At 57.3% G+C, this 19,656-nt stretch overlaps 1 protein-coding gene across 10 annotated transcripts in view; it reads right to left on the reverse strand.

Moving 5' to 3' along the window:
• SPEG (striated muscle enriched protein kinase) overlaps window positions 1-19,656 on the reverse strand; it is a 55,404-nt gene that overhangs the window by 29,062 nt on the left and 6,686 nt on the right. For 2 of the 10 annotated variants that reach the window (XM_033111835.1, XM_033111844.1), the window contains exons 2-9: window positions 17,538-17,567; window positions 16,866-16,955; window positions 16,442-16,778; window positions 12,379-13,682; window positions 10,429-10,572; window positions 9,818-10,000; window positions 527-702; window positions 191-279 (exon numbers count right to left, since the gene is read on the reverse strand). In XM_033111835.1, the coding sequence (XP_032967726.1) occupies window positions 191-279; window positions 527-702; window positions 9,818-10,000; window positions 10,429-10,572; window positions 12,379-13,682; window positions 16,442-16,778; window positions 16,866-16,955; window positions 17,538-17,567 (2,353 nt within the window). Of the gene's footprint in view, window positions 1-190; window positions 280-526; window positions 703-1,650; window positions 1,904-9,817; window positions 10,001-10,428; window positions 10,573-12,378; window positions 13,683-16,441; window positions 16,779-16,865; window positions 16,956-17,537; window positions 18,542-19,554; window positions 19,632-19,656 lie in introns of those variants that run through there. The other 8 variants (XM_033111840.1, XM_033111842.1, XM_033111841.1 and 5 more) reach the window with 8 other exon arrangements.

Consider the following 19,656-nt stretch of genomic DNA (forward strand, 5'->3'; position numbering starts at 1 on the left):
AGGGAAGCCCTGAATGAGCCCTGAACCCCAGGAGGGAGCAGGGGCAGGTTGGGGGGGAATGGCACCACGACACCTGGGATGTGGCCTCCTGTAGATCATGGAGAAGTCCACAGAGGGCCCATTCCCTTCCACCCGGAGCCCAGCCTGGAGCAGAGGGAGCTGGCAGGTGGGGGCAGTGGCTGCTACTCACCAGGAGACCACCGGCTTGGGCTCCCCCTGCACTCGGATGCTCATGGTGACATCTTGGCCTTCTCTTACTGACTGGTCCATAAGTGAGACCTGAAGGGGGACCCCCATGTGTCAGGGGAGACAGTCAGGGCCCAGCTTTGACTCCTGGAGGCTGGGGAATCTGGGACAGAGGCCTCTTCCACCTCAGTCTGACTGAGGCTGGCTCTGGGTAAAAAGGGTTCATGGGGCAAAGCTCCAGGCTGTGCTGAAACCTGGTGTGGCCCCAAGAGCAAGGGGCTACATGAAGGAATAGAGGTTCCCAGGGGGCAGGGGCTGGGGCTAGCCTCAGGGGTCTGACCTTAAAGGTGGGGGGTGCCTTGGAGCCAGTGTCAGAGGAACGGCGATTCTGGCTGGGACTGGGCTTCATGGTGGGGGTTTGGGGCCAGATCTCCCCAGGCTCTGGGAACTCCTCTGGGGGGCTCAGGTACTCTTCGTCAGAGGTGATGGGGCTGCTGAAAGGGGATGTGGACCCACCTGGAGGAGAGGCAGGAGAGAGACAGTGGCACAGAGTGAGATGCCAGGGGAGGAACGGGGGCAGAGAGGATGAGAGAACTAGATGGATCACTCTGGGGTCAAAGACCTGATAAGGTCTGAAACTCGCAGAGCCCAGGAGCTGAGGCAGCTCCTGCAGTCTGGCCCTGCCCTAACTTCACTTCTTGGGGCTCCCGCTCGCTTGCTGAGTAACCTTGTCGGGTGTTTCCTGTCCCTGAGCCCCTGAATCCTGCTCTGCCATGGAATCTCCCAACACTGACCCTGCTGATCCTCCTGTGTGGGGAAACCATAGGGAATAGCCTGGGACCAAGGATTCCAACAGCACAGGCGCCGCTGCTGGGCCTTGTGGGAGACTTGGAATTCCACTGGAGTGGGAAACCCACATTCCTGGCACAGAATCACATGCTCCTAATGCAGGTGGTTCACATCTCTGGACCCCCCGAGTGGCACAGCCAACACACCCATTTCTTGGGTGAGCTGGACTTGGCGCAGAGGAACACACACCTCAGACAAGCCCCATCCTGACCTCAGAGCCAGGGCCAATGAGGTGGCAATGTCCAGCCTGCCCTTCCCCCTCTCCCTTCTCAGCTTCCTGCCCCAGATACCCCAGGGGCACCTGTTGGCCCCAGCCCTGGAGTATGGACCCTAAAACTCTCAGGGGATGGGAAGGCAGAGTTTGAGTCATCCCCATAGAAAGGTGGCTCAGCCTGGGGAAGAAAAGGGGGCACCAATACGGCTTTGGGGGAGGGGTGTCCCCAGGGCCCTGACGCCCTCCTCTGCAACTGGCCAGGGGCCCAGCCTCACTGAGCTGGCTCCTAGCCGACTGCCAAATACAGACATGAATCCTCCACAGCCCCCTGGCCCCTCCTCCCAGTTTCCCACCCCAAACTCCTGTGGCCTGGCCCCCCGCAGAGCTGCACCCCAACTCACCTCGAGACTCTGCACACGGACCCCAGCCTGTGCCTGTCCTGAAGCTCTGCCCTGGCACCAGACCCTCCTGCTACCTGCCCACTACCCACCCCACCAGGCTCCCCAGGAAGCAGGAGCCCAGCTTGCTCAGCCCCACTCACTGGCTGACCCTGCTGAGGCTCTGCATGGGGACCTGGGGGAGGGGAAGGAGCCTGAGGAGGGGAAGGAGGAGGTGGGGGCTGGCCTGGTGGGGACAGGCTGGGTGGCAGGCAGGCAGCTGGCTGGGAGGCTGAGACCACAAGCAGCCTGGGCCTGGAGTGGAGGGGGAGGAGAAGGGAGGGGCAGAGCGCAGCTCGGCTGTATTTAGCCACCCTGCTCATTCCCAAGCAGCAGGATCTGCCTTTTCTCTCCTTACAGCTTCTGGACCCTGACAAGCACAAAGCCCCCTCAGTGGTGCCTCCATTCAGAGTGCTGGGGCCTTGGTCCCCAAGAGAAGAGGGGGGTAGCCTGCACTGAAGCATCTAAGACACTTACCCTGACCCATTCGTTTCCATGTGTCCACCAGAAGAGGTACTGATGGCAAATGGCCCCCGTGATGCCCCCTGCTCTGACCAAACCACCAAGATCCCCAACAAACTCAAATGCTACAGAGCCAGGCCACACCCTGTTTCCTCTGGTGCTGAGAATCAGAGAACTGTCAGGAACTGCGGCCTCCTTCCCAGAGAAGCGCCCCTCAGCCTGAGGGGGTCCAGAATCCCACCTCTGCCTCTCCATCCTGCCATGGCAGGTTTGACCCAGCAGCCACCCCGGGGCCCTGGGCCTTCACCCAACACCCTTCCTACAAGCACTACCAGTTGGCAAGTGTCCCTCCCCCAGTCAGCCCCACCAGGGCCAACAATCAGGATTCAGGCTGCTTCCCCCAGGAAGCCCTCACAACCAGCACCCATTGGGCTGGGGAAGGGGCTTGGAGACCGAGCAGAAGAGTAGGGGAGCTGCTGAGAGGTTACGTGTCCTTCTCGCTCCTCCAATCACCCCTGCCCAGGGCCACATTCCCAAGCTATGACCTATGTTTCCCAGCACTGCCAGTGAACAAGGGGGGGGGGACCAGTAGAGGACGGGGCCCACCATTCAGGCTGGCTGTTAGGAGGTGGGGGTGGGGAAGGAAGTCAGTCAGAACGGTACTTGGTGAACGTCTGCTCGGGGCTTGGCCACTAGCTGATGCTGAGATCACAAGCATGACCCATGGAGGCGGGCGCCCCCTCCCCCCTGTGGAACCTGGTGAACTTCAGGGTCACCTCCAGGTTGGACAGCTCTAAGGCCACTCATAGCCCAGGGAGGGAGAGCAGAGATTAAAGCAGATGGGCAGAGTTTGCAGGGAGCCTCAGAGACTCCTGGTGGTGGCTGAGGGAACAGCACCCTGAGGGCATCCAGGGACCAGGGAAGCCAGCGTTCTCAAGCCCCTCAGAGAGGGGCCTGTAAGAGCAGCCTAGGCAAGGGGCTCAGGCTACAGAGAAGGCAGAACTAGGCCTCTTCGAAACAAGGCCATGCCCCACCCCTCTGTACCCCAAAACTGTGTGGATAAGGAGGCTGAGCAGGGATCTCTGTCTCTGGGTCCCAGAGCCTCTGGGGTTCCACCAGACTTCAGTACCACCCCACTTTTCATTGGCCCTACCACCAAAATCATCTTTGTACGCATCCCTACATCCCAGCCTTGCTCCACCCAAAAGCCCAGTTCTCACTGTTGGAAACACTGTCAAACCAGCAAGGGAGTGGGGAACAGTGTCCCCCAAACCTAAGATGCACTTATCTGCACCATGTAGGTGCTGCCCCTACACATCCCACCACTCCAAAACACGCGGACAGTGTGCACGTGTCTGGCCTTTCAACACTGCTCCCAGGTCAGACTCAATTGATGAAAACACTGGCATTGGGGATTCCACAAGGTGGGGAATCCTCCCTCCCCAGACCAGTGCATCCAGTTCAATACGTGTCCCAACATTCCCTGAGGCGTTCTCACAGTGGATACTGTCACAGCCACTTTACACGAAAGGCGTCATGCAAGGCCCTGTACATCAGGGATTCTCAGAGTGGTGCTTGAACCACCTACATCAGGACTACCTGGGAACCTGTTTAGACTATAAACTCCTGGGCCTTACTCTAAACTGGAAAATTAGATTTCCTGAAAGAGAAGTCAGGAAACTGCATTTAAAAAAAAGCACCCAAGTGATTCTTATGCACATAAAAGTTTAGGGACCCCTGTGATCCTCATGGAGGATAACCCAAAGAGGTAGTATCACCAAGTCCCACCTCACTCAGCCACCAAACTTCTGGGCAGGGCTCAAGCTCAGGGATCTGACTGCACAGCCCATGTGCTTCCCACTGCACCACCTGGCCTCCCACCTGGCACCAGGTCCCTAACTCTACAGCAGTGGTTCTCAAAGTTCAGCGTGCCCCAGAATCACCCAGAGGGCTCTTTAAACCACAGATTACAGGGCCCCACCCCAAGCTTCTGATTCCGTAGGTCTGGGATGGGGCCAGTAATATGAATCTCTAACACGTTCCCGGGGTGATACAACGCGCCTGGTCTGGGGACCATACTTTGAGGACCACGGCTCTGTGACCTCCTTTGTCTCCCAACCTCCGCTCTTAGGCACATGCTCATCACCCTTTGCAGATGTGTCTCGCCCAGCTTCTGTGTGTTACCCAGGTTGTTTCAGGGGCATGGAAAGTCACGAGGGTCTCTAACCCTACTGCCACCTCACACTTAGTCCCTGCAGTCCCCCAACTGTCCAGGAGGGCCTCCCGGTGTGGCTGCAAGGGCTAAGAGTAGCCAAAGCATGGTCATACACTCAGGAGCCTTCTGGCTGTTAGGAATGACAAGCCAGAGACACACATGACTATAACAGCAAGCAGGAGTCAGATGGCAACTGGGGCAGGTAAGGGCCACAGGAGAGCAGAGAGCAGGACATTACTTTTGGCTCAGGGAAGAAGGGGGAACCGAGGGAAGGGTGGTCCTAGAATTAAGAGTTCGGTTTAAACAGGAAAAAGCATGCCTGGCAGAGAAAACCACACGAGGAAATGTTCAGAGGTAGAGAGTATGTGCAGAGAACTGTAGTTCAACTCTCAGGTTAGGAAACTAGGTAAAGAAGAAAGCAATGGGACCTGACGATGTTAGAGCAGGTCCCTCCCGATGCCTCAGCTGCCTGTAGCCACCCTCAGACCATCTTCAGGTCCAGATGGTGGAGGCCAGCTTCAGGACTGTGGCCTTCACTCTGAAGGCAAAGGGAGCTCCTTGAGGCGTGTGGAGAAGGGAGTAGCGTGCTGGAGGTTAACAGGCTTGCGTGTGGCCGGGCCATGCACAGGCTGCTCTCCACATGGACTGTCTCAGTAAGTTCCTCCAGACGCGATTTCTTTAAACGTCTGCTGTGGTAATCCCACCACGGAAGTGAGGGGAAAGGCGGACACAGGCCCGCCTGTAGGTGGGCATTTCCATGGGTGTCGTCATTAGTATCTCCCCTTGCCAAAGGAGAAGAATTGTGCTGAGAATGTTTTGGTTTAAAAACGGACAAGGGAGCAGAAAGACTTTCACGCGGTCAGCCTGACCTAGCTATGGAAGGTTAAGTTCTTACGTGTGATTATTCAGGGCTGCTCTATGTTAGATGAAGCGTTGGGGGCCACAGTAAATTAGGTCCCCATTCTTCTGATTGACTGCATGAAATGACCCCCATTCTGAGGGAGCAGCCCTGGGAGGACACCTGTTCGGGACAGAACTGCTTCCGGTAGACAGAAGTGGAGAGGGTGGACAGAGTCTGGCCAAGGGACCATGCTCCTTTTTTAGATGTTGTCCAAACCCCACCCCTATGGAGGGGATCTTGGAATGCCACATGGCCCCACCAAGGATGGAGAGTGGGGCCACGTGGCATTCCAAGATCCCCTCCATAGGCAGCCATTCCCTTCACAAGGGAGAACTTGCTGTACCAGGGCCAAGGCCAGGAGAAGAGAAGGGCAGACAGTGGTACTATAATTTCTTTCCTTTCCTTTTATATTCATGAACCCCCAAAACCGCCTCTTTTCTGTGGTGATGGTGTGGGATCAGAAGCTTTGCTAAGCCATATCCTCTGGCCAACACGTCCTTATCTAAATCTTTAGCCTCACAAAGCTCCACAAATCTTACCGAGGAAGCAACCCAGGAGTTATAATGATCCTAGCTGTACAGAAGAAAAACATGGTGGCCAGCTAAGGTAAAGTGAAGAGGCCAAGGTCTCAGCTGGAAAATGCTCGAACCTTGGGCTCCAATATGTGAGACCTGTGCTTGAGGGGCAGACTGCAGGCGGCAGGATGGGGGCCCAGGTGCATGGAGCCTCTCGTGGTCCCCTTCCTCCTGACCAGAACCCTTGTGGGAGAGCCAAGTGTGTGCACACCAGGCGTGCAGAGAAACACAGCAGGACCACAGCCTCGGTGGAGGGGGAATCAAGAGAGGAAGGAGAGTCTGACCCACTCGCAGAGGGCATCGGCAGCCTTGCCCTCCCCACCCCGTGAGCTCATGAGCACAATTCGACCTGAACACTGACCCTCTTCCGAGTAGAGGAAAACGGACAGTACGGTGCAGTGGTTAGGAGTGTAGACTTGGGAGGCCCAGAGATCGGGCTTCAAATCACAATCCAGCCTCCCAATGACCCCTGCTCCTAGAGCGAAGCACCCCAAAAGGGGAACCACTAGCCACGGAGACTGTTTAAACATAAAACAAAATGAAATGAAAAATTCACTCTTCAGTCACACCAGCCACAGTTCAAGTGCTCAGCAGCCACATGTGACTAGTGGTTACCATATTAGACCGGGACATGTAGAATATTTCTATCGTCATAGAAAGTTCTATTGATTAGCACTACTCTAGAGCAATTTACCGAAGCTTTCCAAGTCTCAGTTTCCTCATCTGTTACATGGGCATAATAATAGAACCTATTCCACGGGGTGGAGTAAATGTGAGAACCCAATCAACACAGGGCCTGGTACATACGAAGTGCTCAGGAAACGCTAACTAGCCATGTTATTTTCATCTGCCAGCCACACTAAGTTTCTTGCTTCACAGGTGAGTATCTCCAACACCCTGAATCACCTGTTGCTTATAGCATTCCTAGGCAGATTCCAGATGCCCACTGAAGGTGCTGGCCTTGTGCTCTCTCCGAGTCACTTTACTCACCACGTTTTCATCTTCCCATCTGCAAACTGGGAATATCACCACCTGTCATGTCCCTCCAAAGGATACACAGTTGACCCTGAACAGCACAGGTTTGAACTGTGAGGATCCACTTATAATACACGGATTTTTATCCCCTAATTGCTCTGTGCAGTTCAAACCCATGTTGTTCAAGGGTCAACTGGTGGTTGGCAATCTGCCTATGCGGAGGACCCACTAAGTTATATGCAAGAACAGTAGGTGCCCCTAACTTTGTTCAAGGGTCAACTACATATGGTGTGAGTAATGTAGCTCAAGTAAGGGAAGTGATGTTAGAGGGTATAGAAAAAAGTACATGGCACACTCCAAACACATGGGACTCTTTAGAGAGACGTAGCACTTGGCATCCAGTTGGTACTCAATAAACGCCTGTGTGATGGATGCAGGCAGCTGCGAAATGCTTAGCTCTGGTTAAGCACACTTCTCATACACCATTCCCCCTTCCCTACCCTAATACACACACACCCTTTGGGAACTTGACGGTGGTGTCAGCAGTTACTTAGTGGGGTGGGGCCAGGTGGGAGGGACCCAGGGTTGCCTGAGGCTGCCAGAGCTAGTGAGGACAGACCCTGCCCCCCCAAACCACAGCACCTCAGTAACTACCTTCTCCAGTTACTGATTCCCTGTTTCTGTGGTTCCCAACCAGGAATTAAGATCCGCAGGCCCTCAAAAGCAAGCCCTGTTGGAGTGGACACCCTAAGAGAGCACCGGGCAGCCAACCCTGGTTACTAAAGGTGGGGGGTGAGGAGCAAGAAGAGGAGGTGGTTCCACAAGGTCTCTCCCCACAAGACACTACACACCCCTACCCCACCTACAGCCACACTGCCGGACACCCTTCCCTAGCCCCAGTCCCTCACTCCTTACAAACAAAGGCCTGGGACCCTGGCCCTTGCCAAATGGCTATGCCACCCACTGGTTCCGCCCACTCCTGCTGCTCTCCGGGACCACTGGCCCCTGTCCAGCTTCTCTGGACCAAACAGTGCCTTGTAGGGTAAGAAAGTCTGCTTCCTCCAGGAGAGCTGAATCTGGACCCACGTGCCTGCCCCTCAAGCCTGGGGCCTGGAGCCAGCCTGACTTTCGGGCGCTGTTCTCCGGCTGCAAATCCTGGTGTAACTGACTGATGCGATGCAGCCTTTATGGCTCCCCAGGATGGAGGAGACACAGAGATGCTGTGAGAGGCTGAGGACCCAGGGGCTGTGGGTATGGCCAGGGTGGGGAGGAGACCCCAAGGCACAGTCTAAAGAAAGGGCAGAAAAGGAAAAGGCAGCTTCCCAAAGCCTCAGAGCCTCACGGAAACCTGAACTCCTGTGCACAACAGCACCCTTTAATAACACTGGCAACTAACATTTGTCTGTAGCTTTACAGGTCATAAAGCTTGTTCACACATTTGCTTTCTTTCGTGAGAATAGCACAATTATCTCTGGTTTACAAATGAGGAAACTATAATGCAGGGAGGAGGTTCCGCAGGCAAAGACAGAAATCCCAGTCAAGTGCTGACAGCTGCCTTGCCCCAAGCCTCCTTCCCAACCTTAAAAGGCTCCCAAATGGCCCTGAGCCAGCATTGGGGCACCTTCCCACCCCCACCCTTCGCCAAATCTCAGTCCAATCCAGGTATTGACCAGAGTCCTGGAGCCAGGCCTGGGCCCCTTAAGGGGAGCTGGGAGTTGAGTCAGAAGCCAGATCCCAGAGGTAATGGAAGGACAGAAGCACTCTATGGAGGGAGGGGTATGTTTCAGTGAGGTAGGAGGGGTGAGAAGGAAAGAGCCTAAAACCTGGGCTCCTGGGAGGGGTCTGTAAGCTAAGGAAGATGAAGACCTGCCCTTCCATAATGCCAGACAGGTGTAACCCAAAGGACCTCCTTGAGGACTGGCACTCAGGTCAGATACCACCAAGAACTCCCTAATTATGAAGGTGTTGGGGCCCTGGGAACACAGCAAGACAGGCTCTGAAATCTTGTCTCCTCCAGGGCTGAGTGAAAGAAAGGGACAGAACAGTGTGTGCTGTTCCCCCTCCTGGCCTGCCAGCCCCGCCTGCTGACTGTCTAAATCCCAGCCCCTTTCAGGATCCTGACGTCTCTCAAGCCAGCATCCCACCACACTGGCCGACTTTGTGACTGTGCTAGGTACATGGTTCATCTGCCCTGCACTGTCTTCTGACCCAGGTCCTCTAATCGAGGTTGATCACCCAGTGGTAACATCCTTGAGGGCTGAGTTTGCATCTTTTCTTTCTGAAATTCCCTTTCCCAGCTTCATCTCCCCCCACCCCACTGCCCAGGGTCAGCACACTGTCAGACTCAGCAACCTGAATGAGTTGATCTGGCCACACACACGGACACCAGTCCCGCCCTACCCTGAACCTGAAAGAAACTGGGCTTAAACCCAAAGGAAATAGTCCGACACCAAGTGAGGACTTTCATAAAAATAGAAAACAAGGCAGCTTCAGCCACTACCGCCTCCCAAGGGGTGCTCTCAGCTGTATCCTCTTTAGGGCTTTGGGTTCAACAGAAAGAGCAAGGGACGCACTTAAAAGCATCTCTTTTTACTGGGGTGGGGAGGTGCTGTTCTAGAGAGGAAATGACCTCAGAAAGTTCCTGATGGCTTTTAAGCCCGTTGAGCTGGAAGAGTCTTTTTCTCGGAGACTCAAGGATAATTTGCTTTCCCCACAGGACCCTGTTCAGGGAAATGCCATGAAAGGCTGGCATTTAGACAATGTCTGAAGACAAATTGCAGTGACTTTATGAATTGACCAGCTTGGTGTGTGCCTCGGGAATTTGGCCTCTGACCTAAGGACAAGGCCATTTAAAATGCTTCCACCAGAGCAGCCAACACAAGAGAACACACTGTGCATACTGGTTGAGAGCCAAGCTCTAGGCTGGGAATGGTAAAGGAGCCTAGGCCCACAGGGAACGGTCACTGTTCAGCCCACCCAGCCCCAGGGCCCAAAGGCTCCTACCAGGTCTCACGGCCAGCGTGGCAGCACAGCTGGCCTGGCCCAGCTCGTTGGTGGCAGTGGCTGTATAGTTCCCGGCGTCAGCCGCCTGGGCCTCACGGAGCAGCAGGGTGTGCCGCTCACCCTCAGCCCGGATGAGAAGGTGGCCATCACTGCACAGCACAGACCCATCCTTCTGCCAGGACACTGCGGGGAAGCATCAGGGTGACTGAACTGCCATGGCCCACAAGGGCCCACTGGGACCAAACTCCTCCTACCCCACACATCCCATACACAACCCAAATCCTCTCCCCAGCCTACGGAATTTGGAGGACTCCCCTCACTCACGGAAGCCCAGGCCTGCCCTCCCCCCGCTCAGGGAATTGTGGGAAAGCTCTAACACACACACACACACACACACACACACACACACACACACGTCAGGCCATTCCGCCCATTCCTGCTGCTCCCTGGGACCACTGGCCCCTGTCCAGCTTCTAGAAGGCCACTGGACACAGGGGGCCACTGGCCATGGAACAGATGGCCTCTCCTCTTCCTCCATCCCTCCCTCCAAGAATTTGAAGAACTCCCCTTCCGAGTCTCAACCTGAGCTGGGCCCCAACCCCAGAGCTCACCTTGTGGTGGGGGGTTGGCGGTGATAATACATTTGAGTAGCACATCTGCCCCTGGGGCCACCACCGCATTCTGCAGGGGGATCTCAAACACGGGGGCCTCCAGGGGCTCTTCTCCGGCAGACACATAGGAGTCGTCTGAAGACTCTGCCGAAGAAAGGATGACAGGGTAAATGGACCTGGTCCCTGTGGGAATGACGCAAGGAGAGAGGGTGCGATGGCAGCCCGAATCCTGGAAAGCCAAACCCAGACAGAGAGGCTTCTAGAAGGCGGGGGGTGAGGAGCAAAGGTCTCTCTCCTGTATGTCCTGAGACAGAGAAGAAAGGAAGGCAAAAGGGGGGTTCTCAAGCGAGACAGGGCAGCCAGAACTCTATATTAGTATGGCTACTCCTCAACTGCAACCTCAATTAAAGTGTTGGTTCTGAAGGAAGGCAGGGACTCACGCTGTGTCTTTACCCAAATCGGTCATCAGGGACAGATCAGGCCCTGAGGGGCACAGGATTTTACAAGCTTCCACACAGAGAGGGCAAGCTAATAGCAACCTGAGACTTAAGCAATAATAACGGTGTCACAGGGCAACACATAGTGTACTGTCAAATTAGTTATGCCGCTGGATTCAAAAAAGGGAGCGGCTGGTGGGTCCTGTAGCCATCTGAGAGGCCCCCTAAAGATCAGTCAGGATTCTGTCCATTCAGCAAACAGTAACACTGCACTGCACTGACTACATATAAAGTTCCATTTGGCAGGCGGAATACAACACAAAATAAGATGTGGTCCCTGCTTACAGGACACTTCTACACACAAAGATCTCTCTGGGTATTTTCCAACGCTGATGTTCTATGAGCTAGATAAAGCAGAGTGCCAAAAGAGTAGTGAGAGTCCCAATTATGCTGTCTTCTAGCTACATAACCTTGGGCAAATTAGATAACCTCTCTGCACCTCAGTTTTGTTATCTGTAAGATGGAGCTGATAAATAACACCCAACATCTTGCAGAGCTGGCATACAGATTAAATTAACACCCCTAAGGGCCCAGTTAACACAATTCCTGGGACACGGCTGCAATAATGGTGGCTAGTAGGATGATGGACAGGAGTCTAATCATCTCTAAAGGTTTTGAGGTGGCAATACTTACATGAAAAATAAAGCAATTCTGCTGAAGGAAAATACAGGATGGTAAGAGCAATGAAAGAGACACTGACAGGGTCTCCTAGAAGCAGCCGGTGGGGCATCTGGCCTGGGGAAGCAGCAGGGGGTGGCAGCAAGTGAAGGATGGCTTCCTCTGCCTTGCTCCAGGAGTGGGTCCCAAGTTGATGTTCAGGGAGAGCAGAGTTAGGGGAAGAGGCATTCTGGCTATTGGCCATCAGCCACAGGAAGATGGGAAGACAACACAGAGGCTGGCATGTGACCACAGTCACCTCAGGGATGCAGAGACTCAAGGATGGGAACGAGGAACATAGAAGGGGAGGCTGGGTCAGATCTTAGTGGCGAGGGATGGGTCAGGGGATGGTGCCAGGATGGGGAGGGCAGAGATGAGAGTTGGCCGGTCCAAAGCTTGCCTGTAACAGGGACCTGACAAATTATTTATTAAGACAGGCTTCCATTTCTTCCCCACAGAGGAGTGGGCTGTGGAGGAGCTCTTTAGATCTCCACCAGTGTCCTCCATCAGTTAGGTCCTTGACCCTATAGAGGAGAAGGCCACCAGACGCAGGGGGCCTACGGCAGGGATCTGGGCTTGGGGTCTTTGCTCACATCTTGGCTCCACACAGCCTCCATCAAAACACATTCTGCCTCACCGGCAGGCAGCTTTTAGCACAGCGACCTTCACAACCCTTCACTCAAACTTGAGCTGGGGTCCAGCCCTCCCTGGGAAACCATACCTTCGCAACTGCCTACCAGCCTCCCTCACCCCAAAGGCCCTCTCACCCATGTCCCAGCAGCTCCTCAGGCCTTACCAAGTTCAGGCGAGGTGGGCCGGGCCCTGCGACCTCTCCCCTGGCTGCGGGCCCCTCGGCGGTCCCAGGGCCCCCAGGGACCGTCCTCCTCAGGCCCTCGGCGCAACCTCTTCTCGGCCTCAGGCCCCGCCCTGTTCTTCTCCAAGGTCTGGGGCACAGCAGCGCCCTCCTGGCCCGGCGTGGCCCATGGTAGGAAGCGCACGGCCTGAGCCGGGGGCTCCCGCTTCCGACCCGGGGGAGCTTTCGTCCTGCCTTCGGGGGTATCGGCTGGGGCGGGGGCCGGCACTGGGCTCCGGCTCTCCTGGATGGCTCTGGCCCGGGTCAGCGGGAATTGGTCCCGGCGCCTAACCTCCTGCTGCGGGCCTTCCCCCAGCTCTGTCCTGCCCGCCGGTCCGCGGCTCCGGGGCCTCCCCGGCTCGTCCCCGGGCCTCCCCGCGAGGATCGGAGGCGGCGGCTGGGCGGCGGCAGGGCTCACGGCCCGCGAGGTCTTGGGGGTGGAGGGCTGGGAGAAGAGCGGGGGTTCGCCAGGCTCTCGAGGAGACGGGGCGCGCTGCAGCGTGGCGCGCAGTGACTCGTGTGAGCGCACCAGCTCCTCCCGCGACGTGGAGCGGCGGATGCGGCCCAGCTCCTGGGCGAAGCGCAGCTCGAGGTCGGAGGCCGGGCTGCGCTGCCGCGTGCGCTCATCCAGCGAGGCTGCCTTCTGCTGGAACAGGCGGCGCCGCTCGGCCACACTGCCCGCCGGCGCCCGCAGCTCCTCCTGCGAGGCCCCGGGCGAGCCCCATGGCGCGTCGCCCTGGGACTTGGGCTGCTCCAGCGAGCGGGCCTTGCGCAGGGGCACCCAGGGCCGCAGGGGTGCCGGCGGCGAGTCGCTGCGCTCCAGGCTGCGCCGTCGCTCCTCGAAGAACTGTAGCTTGTCCAGGATGCGGGAGCTGGCGCGCACCAGCCGCGGCGAGCGGCCCTGCGCCGACAGGCGGCCCGAGGCCTCGCTCAGTGGCGTCTGGGGCCGGGACTCGACCGTGCCCGCTAGAGAAGGCCCCGACGACTTGGCCTTCTTCCCTCGCTTCTCTTCGGCGGTGGTGCCTTCGGGCAGCACCAGCTCCTGAGTACGCCGGTGGGGCGACGTAGGGGTGGCCGGCGGCTGAGCGCTGGGCCCCGGCGGGGGCCGCTTACCCACCCGAGGGGACGGTGGAGGCAGCAGCGCGGATTTGGAGGGAGGCGGTAGGGTCGGGCGACGTGGGGCTTCGCTGGCCGTCTGAGGCTGAAGGTCGGGCTCCTCCCTGTGCAATCCGCTCTGAGGGACGCTGCTGAGGAACCGAGACGAAGAGGGTAGAAGATTCAGGGGGGCTCCCCTGCTAGACCTTCTGGAGACAGGAGTTGGGCAGTGGGGCATGCTGGGAAGGCTTGGAGGTGTCATGGACCAGACCTCCGCCCCCTCCCCACAAAGAGGAAGGTACAGCCAGAGCAGGTGCTGGGGAGAGGTGGTGGCTCTGGCACCAGAAGACGGGCTATTGGCTTGGTCCAGGTACAGACTCAGCCCCAGGGGCTCGGGCCAGCCCCCTCCCCCCAGCCATGGAAGCTGGGAAACAGCAGAAACAGAACTTAGCGGTGGGAGAGAAAAGAATGAGGCTTAGGATCCAAAGGATGAAGTGGTGAAGGAAGGCGGAAGGGTTGAATGGGGAGGGGCCCTCTCAGGAATGTAGCCTCCCACTCATTCCTGCCCCCAGCTGGCCCCCACAGCCCTGCCCATCCTCAACAGGACATACCCCCTTCACAGCAGCCCCAGAAGAACAGGCTCCAGCCTTCAGAGCCTTCTTTCTGGAAGCAGTGCCCCATCCCTGGGGTTACCTAGCACCAACCCAAACCTGAGTCCCTCACCAGTGCGGACAGGACCCAGCAGGCGGTAGCTGGGATCCCTGGGGTGGGAGATCAGGACACCCACGTTCCCATTCTCATTGATCAATCTGCCCTCAGTCTAAGCCTTTGACTTTGTCCTGTCCCTGGGAAAGTTACCTGAGTCTTTGGAAGTCCCCTGAGAAGCACAGAAGCTCCCCAAAGGGGTACGCTCAGAAATAACTCAGCTCAGAAATAACTACTGCGTGGGCCAGAATTGGGAGTGTGGGAGAGGAGATGGGAAGAGCCGGTCAGCCCGAGTGCCCCTCTCACCTACAGAGCTTTGAGGCCTAAGAGCTGGGCCTCAGTTTCCCCCATCTTGACCCTTCCAGGGCACATCAAACGTAAAGATTAGCAAGAAAAGGAATCTGAGATGTTGGCATCACACCTGATACATTAGAGAGAGCTTAATAAAAAGTTGTGGAATGGCTCACTGAGTACTTATTGCGTGTCAGGCATGTACTAAATGCTTTAAATGCACTGAGCGTTTTATCCTAACAATGCTTTGAGGTAGGAACTGTTATTAGGTCCATTTACAGATGAAGAAACTGAGGCTTAAAGAGGTAAAGTGCCATACCAAGGTGAGACAGCTAGGAAATGGTTGGTGCTAGGTCTGAAACCCAGGAAGTCTGACTCCTGAGCCCTTGTTCCCTCCAAAATGTCTGTGATTCTGGGGGCACAGAAGGGAGGAGAAATAGGGTACTGGTCACAAGGAAGAGTCCTAGGGGTGCCTAAATATAAGGATGTTTTAGACTATGTGGGTCAGCCACCCCTACTGCATACCCCACCTTTGACATTGGGGGCAGGGGCCAGGACACAGCCACCCATATACCCTGAGAGAGTGGAACCATAGCCAGCCACCTGCAGGGAGGCAGCGTCTACTTTGGGGGAGGGATAGCAGAGTCCCTGAGGAATGGACTCAGGGAACTGGGTGAGGCATGGAGAGAAATAAATCAGAGCAGAGGAGGCCTCTTGCAGGCAGTTTTGAGCTCTAGGCCAGCCTCTGTACCACAGACATCACTAAGGAAATGGGTTCCTCCGAAGTTGCCATAGCAACTCCAGGCTCCCGCTGGGGCCTGGCAAAGACAGACAGGGAAGAAAAAGGCAAGTCTAGGGCATAGGAGCACCTGGCTAATGCCAACCAGATAAAGCAAGGGAGCCTCTCCTGCCCCTGCCCAGACTTCTACCCTGCCCACCACTAAGCCACTCCAAGCACCCTCAAAGCAGCCTCCCTGCACCAGACTCCTTCCTTCCCATCCATGATGGTACCTCCCCCACACCCCCACACAAATCAGGCCCCCTCTCAGCTCCCCAAATACCCCCCAATACCTCTATCATCGGCCATTCCCTCTACCACAGCACTCCCTCCTGTATCTGCCAGTCCCTAAATCTCCAAAAATGGCTCCAATGCCTCATTCCAACATCTCTCCTCACCGCCCCCCTACCAGGACAACCTTCAACCCCATCCTCAGGCATTGCCCACAAGATCATCTCAGGCTCCAGCCTCCATCATTCCAAGCCCTCTGCCTCCACCCCAGCTCCCTGTCTCCATCCCTCCCTGCTCCGTGCCCTTGCCTCCCCCACACCCCACATCCTCTTGCTTTCCCAGGCCCCTGGCCCCATCTGCCCCCTGACCACCTCGCTCTCTTCTCTCTCCTGGTTGCGCTCTTGCTCCCTTGCTCGCGCCTGCTCTCCCGGGAGCTGCTGTGGTTCTGTTCCTCCCAGAAAAAGGCCCACATGGGAACAGGAATGTGCAGAGAGATGAAAAGGCAGCAGCTGCTGAGACAGCAGGCACGGAGGGGGCCCCCGAGGGGGGGAATCCTGGGGACAACTGGAGCCTGAATGGTCGAGGTGGGAGAGGGCCCCTGGGAAAGTGGAGACCTTGGAGGAAAGGAGGAAAGCACAGAGGGGTCCACAAGACCATGGAGATGGCACGGTGACCAGGACAGTGGGAGTGGGAGGGTGTGGGTGGTGATGGCACAGGAGGATGGTGCAGTGTGGGAAGATAGAGTGAGTAGCTGGGGCCAGAAGTGGAAGCAATGGGGGGTGGAGAAGTGCAGCGGGGTGGATGGTGCCCTGGAGATGGGGGTGGAGGCTGATGGAGCGGTGAAGGGCAGTGCAGGACAACATGGTGAGGTGGGACAGTGCAGGCCCACGTGAGGCCATTACTTACACGTGGATCGAGAGCGCCCGTCCTCTGTACAGACTGAATGCGCTGTCATACAGGTCACTGGCCACCGAAAGGCTATCCTCTGACCCCCAGCTTGCGCCCACCAGATTAGCTCGAGACGCCCGTACCAGCGGCTCCACCCCCAGGTGCCGTGGCCAGGCCCCGGCTGCCTGTGCTTGCCTTGGGCTGCCCGGGAGGCGGCGGGTGCCACCCCTGCTGCCCGCTTCCTGCTCCAGGACCGTCTGCCCGCTGCCCCACCAGCTCACTTGCTCTTCTGAGGTGCCTGTCACGGAGGTCGGAGGTGTGTCCAGGGATGTGCCCACCAGGGTGTCGGAGCCCCCTAGGAAAAGGAGCACAATGAAGCCCCTTGTCGGTGCCCCTGGTTGGAGGCTTGCAGCCTGCTCTTTGAGCATTCCAGAGAGCTCACCCGTGGGGGTGCTGAAGGTCCCATCATCTCGAAGCTCCAGGTGTTGAGTCCCCTGCACATCGCTGATGTCGTCCTCGCCAGTCTCTGAGTCTGGAGAAATAGGGGCCTGTGTGGGCAGGGCCCTCCTCTCTCCGACTCCAACTCCTCCCCATGTCACCTCGTGCCTTCCCCGCAGCAGTCTGTCTTACCACACTATAGGTCTTCCGACACCCATCTTCTCCCCTCTTTGGCTCCCCACATCCCCCTGCCCAGGCTGGGCTGCTTACCACTCTCTGGCTCCATCTCTGGGGCCCTGGCTACTCACCTTCCCTCCTTGGTAGTGCCTGCCCTCAATTCCCTATCATCCTGCTCCCAGACACTTTATGGATTACTAAGGACTCAGCCCCAGTCCTTCCTCCCCTGTCAGTGGTTGCTTAAGTTCCTGTGCAGCCCCCCAAATAACAAGGTCCTAGGTTCCAAGGCTCTAAATTCTGGGTTCCAGTACCCCAGGAACAAAGGGGAGTCACCTCAGAGTTGTACAGTCAGGACACTCGACCAACCGCAGGGCCAGCCTGTCCTCTAACCCCAAACCATCCGGAACACATCAGGGTGCAGCTAAGGCAGGGTGAGGAGAGGCTGGGTTGGGCAGGGAAGAGGGGGAGTGCAGGGCTTGGGCAGGAGCCAGTTTCCTACCGTAACTTTGCTTTCTGCAGGAGCGGAAAACTTCGCTTCCATAGGAGCAGCAGGAGAGAGACATGGACAGACTGTTATCAGAGCGTTTGTGGGGTAGGGCATGGTGGGCAGGAGAACAGAGGGGGGATGAGGGTTCCCAGTGCCCAGAGATACCCTGTGGGGACAGGGTGGGGGAGGGAGACACCTGAGATGGAGAAAGCATCTCTCATTCTTGACTACTTGCAGGCTCCCAATGTGCCCAGATCTGGGGAGCCCACATGCTCTGGCTGGTTATTCCAACTACCCGTTATTCTGTACTCTTGGCACTTTTACTGGTGTACTCACTGACCACACACGTACGTATGTGTACACACACACACACACACACACACACACACCTGCTGGTGCTCAGCCCTGCCACAGACCAAGGGCCCCATGGGGACGGGGGCCAGGCCCATCCACTATTACAAGATTTGCATTGTGCTTTGACCCCCTCCTTGCAAATCACCCCCCACCTATTCTGCATCAGAATGTGACAGGAACCCTTCTCCCCATACCTCTCTTTTACTGCTGAATGGTCCTCAAAAATGCCCAGTGGTTAGGCTAGGAGAAAAGTTTCCTGGGCTTATTTTTAATTTTCCCAGATTCTATCAGGTTCTGTGCCTCAGTTTCTCTATGAGTGTCATGACAAGAAGGAGCCATATACTGGTGGCCAAAGCACGGCAGTGAGCTCATCTCCACTTGGCCCCGTGGATGGAGAACAGCCTATGGTGGGTGTGTGGTGAGCCCCCCACCTCCCTTTGCTAGGTCCTCTCTCAGCTGCAGGGCACAGGGGGGCCTTCTCGGGTGGGGGGGTGAGTATGGGTGTGTGTGGGGGGCCCCACATCTCATGGGCTGTCTTCAGGGCCTGGGTGCCTCATAAAGGGACATGGACGAAAAGAAGGACGCCTGGGCTAGAGCGAGAAGCCCACGGTCCACGCACCATGGGTGAGGCGGCCAAAGGCCCGGCGGGAGTGGCCGGTTTTCTGAAAAAGAAAAGCCAGAATGAGTTGTTGAGGGGAAGGCTCACTGGTGGTGTCCCTATACATCCTGCCCAAACATCTGTATCAAACAGAACTCACTCCAGGGGCAGTGGGTGGGGGTGGGGAGTGCACAGAGATCCAGGGTGACTAGCTTCCCTGTAGGGAATGTCTCCACTCTTCCTTGCCTGTCAGCCTTCCCAGCTAGAGCTCAGCTTGGCTCTAGGGAGGAGCAGAGGAGGAAGGAAAGAGGACCGCAAGGCTGCAGGTCAAACGCTGGGGCAGAGACTCACAGGACTGGGGACCTGTGTGACACCCCCAGAGACAGAGGCGAGGAGACAAGAAGGGGGCTGACTGATGTGACGGAAGACATGGGGGGGTTGCTTGGATGACTGGGAGATGGAGGGATGAGGACAAGATTCCTGCTGAGAGGAAGACAGGCACCTGAAATAGGTGTCAAGCGGGAGGGGAGGGTGATGGGGGCAGAGGGCAAGGTGCCCCAAAGGGCCAGAACCGCAAGAATTCAAGAAGGAGGCCCGGGTAGGCAGAGGGCAGAGCAGGGCTTGGGGAATTTATTGAGCTCAGCGAGGATCCCTGTGCCTGGCTTTCCGGAGCTCCGGAAGATGGAAGGCTCCAGGGTGGGGAGCTGAGGAAAGCCAGGCGGGGGCCAGGGCCCGGGTTGGCCAGAGGCGAGAGAAAATGAAGCCAAGTGGCCAAGAAGCCAGTGTACGCTCCACGCCGAAGGCTGCGCAGGGACCTCCCCGGGTGGTCGCGGGAACTGCGGACGATGGGAAGGGTCTGCCCTTCCGCGCAGGGAGGGGTGGGGGGTAGCTGTGCGCTCAGACCGCAGATAGGGAGCCCTCCGCAGCGCGCCGGGCTAGCGGCCACCGCGGCCGGGGTGGGGCGGCCGCGGCTCCAGAGCCCCCTCCCCCGGGCCCAGCCGTGGTGACCCGCCCTCCCTCCAGGGCTCCCAGCCCTTCCTGCCCCCTCCCGGCGCCTCCCGCCCCCGGAGCCCTCACCTGGAAACGCTTCTTCACCCACAGCTTCTTCATGGCGGGGGAGGGGGCCGGGCGAGCGACCGGGCGAGGAGGGGACGGGCGGGGGCGGGGCGGAGTCGGAGG

This window comes from Rhinolophus ferrumequinum, chromosome 8 (assembly GCF_004115265.2).
Source record: "Rhinolophus ferrumequinum isolate MPI-CBG mRhiFer1 chromosome 8, mRhiFer1_v1.p, whole genome shotgun sequence".
NCBI classification, from domain to species: domain Eukaryota; kingdom Metazoa; phylum Chordata; class Mammalia; order Chiroptera; family Rhinolophidae; genus Rhinolophus; species Rhinolophus ferrumequinum.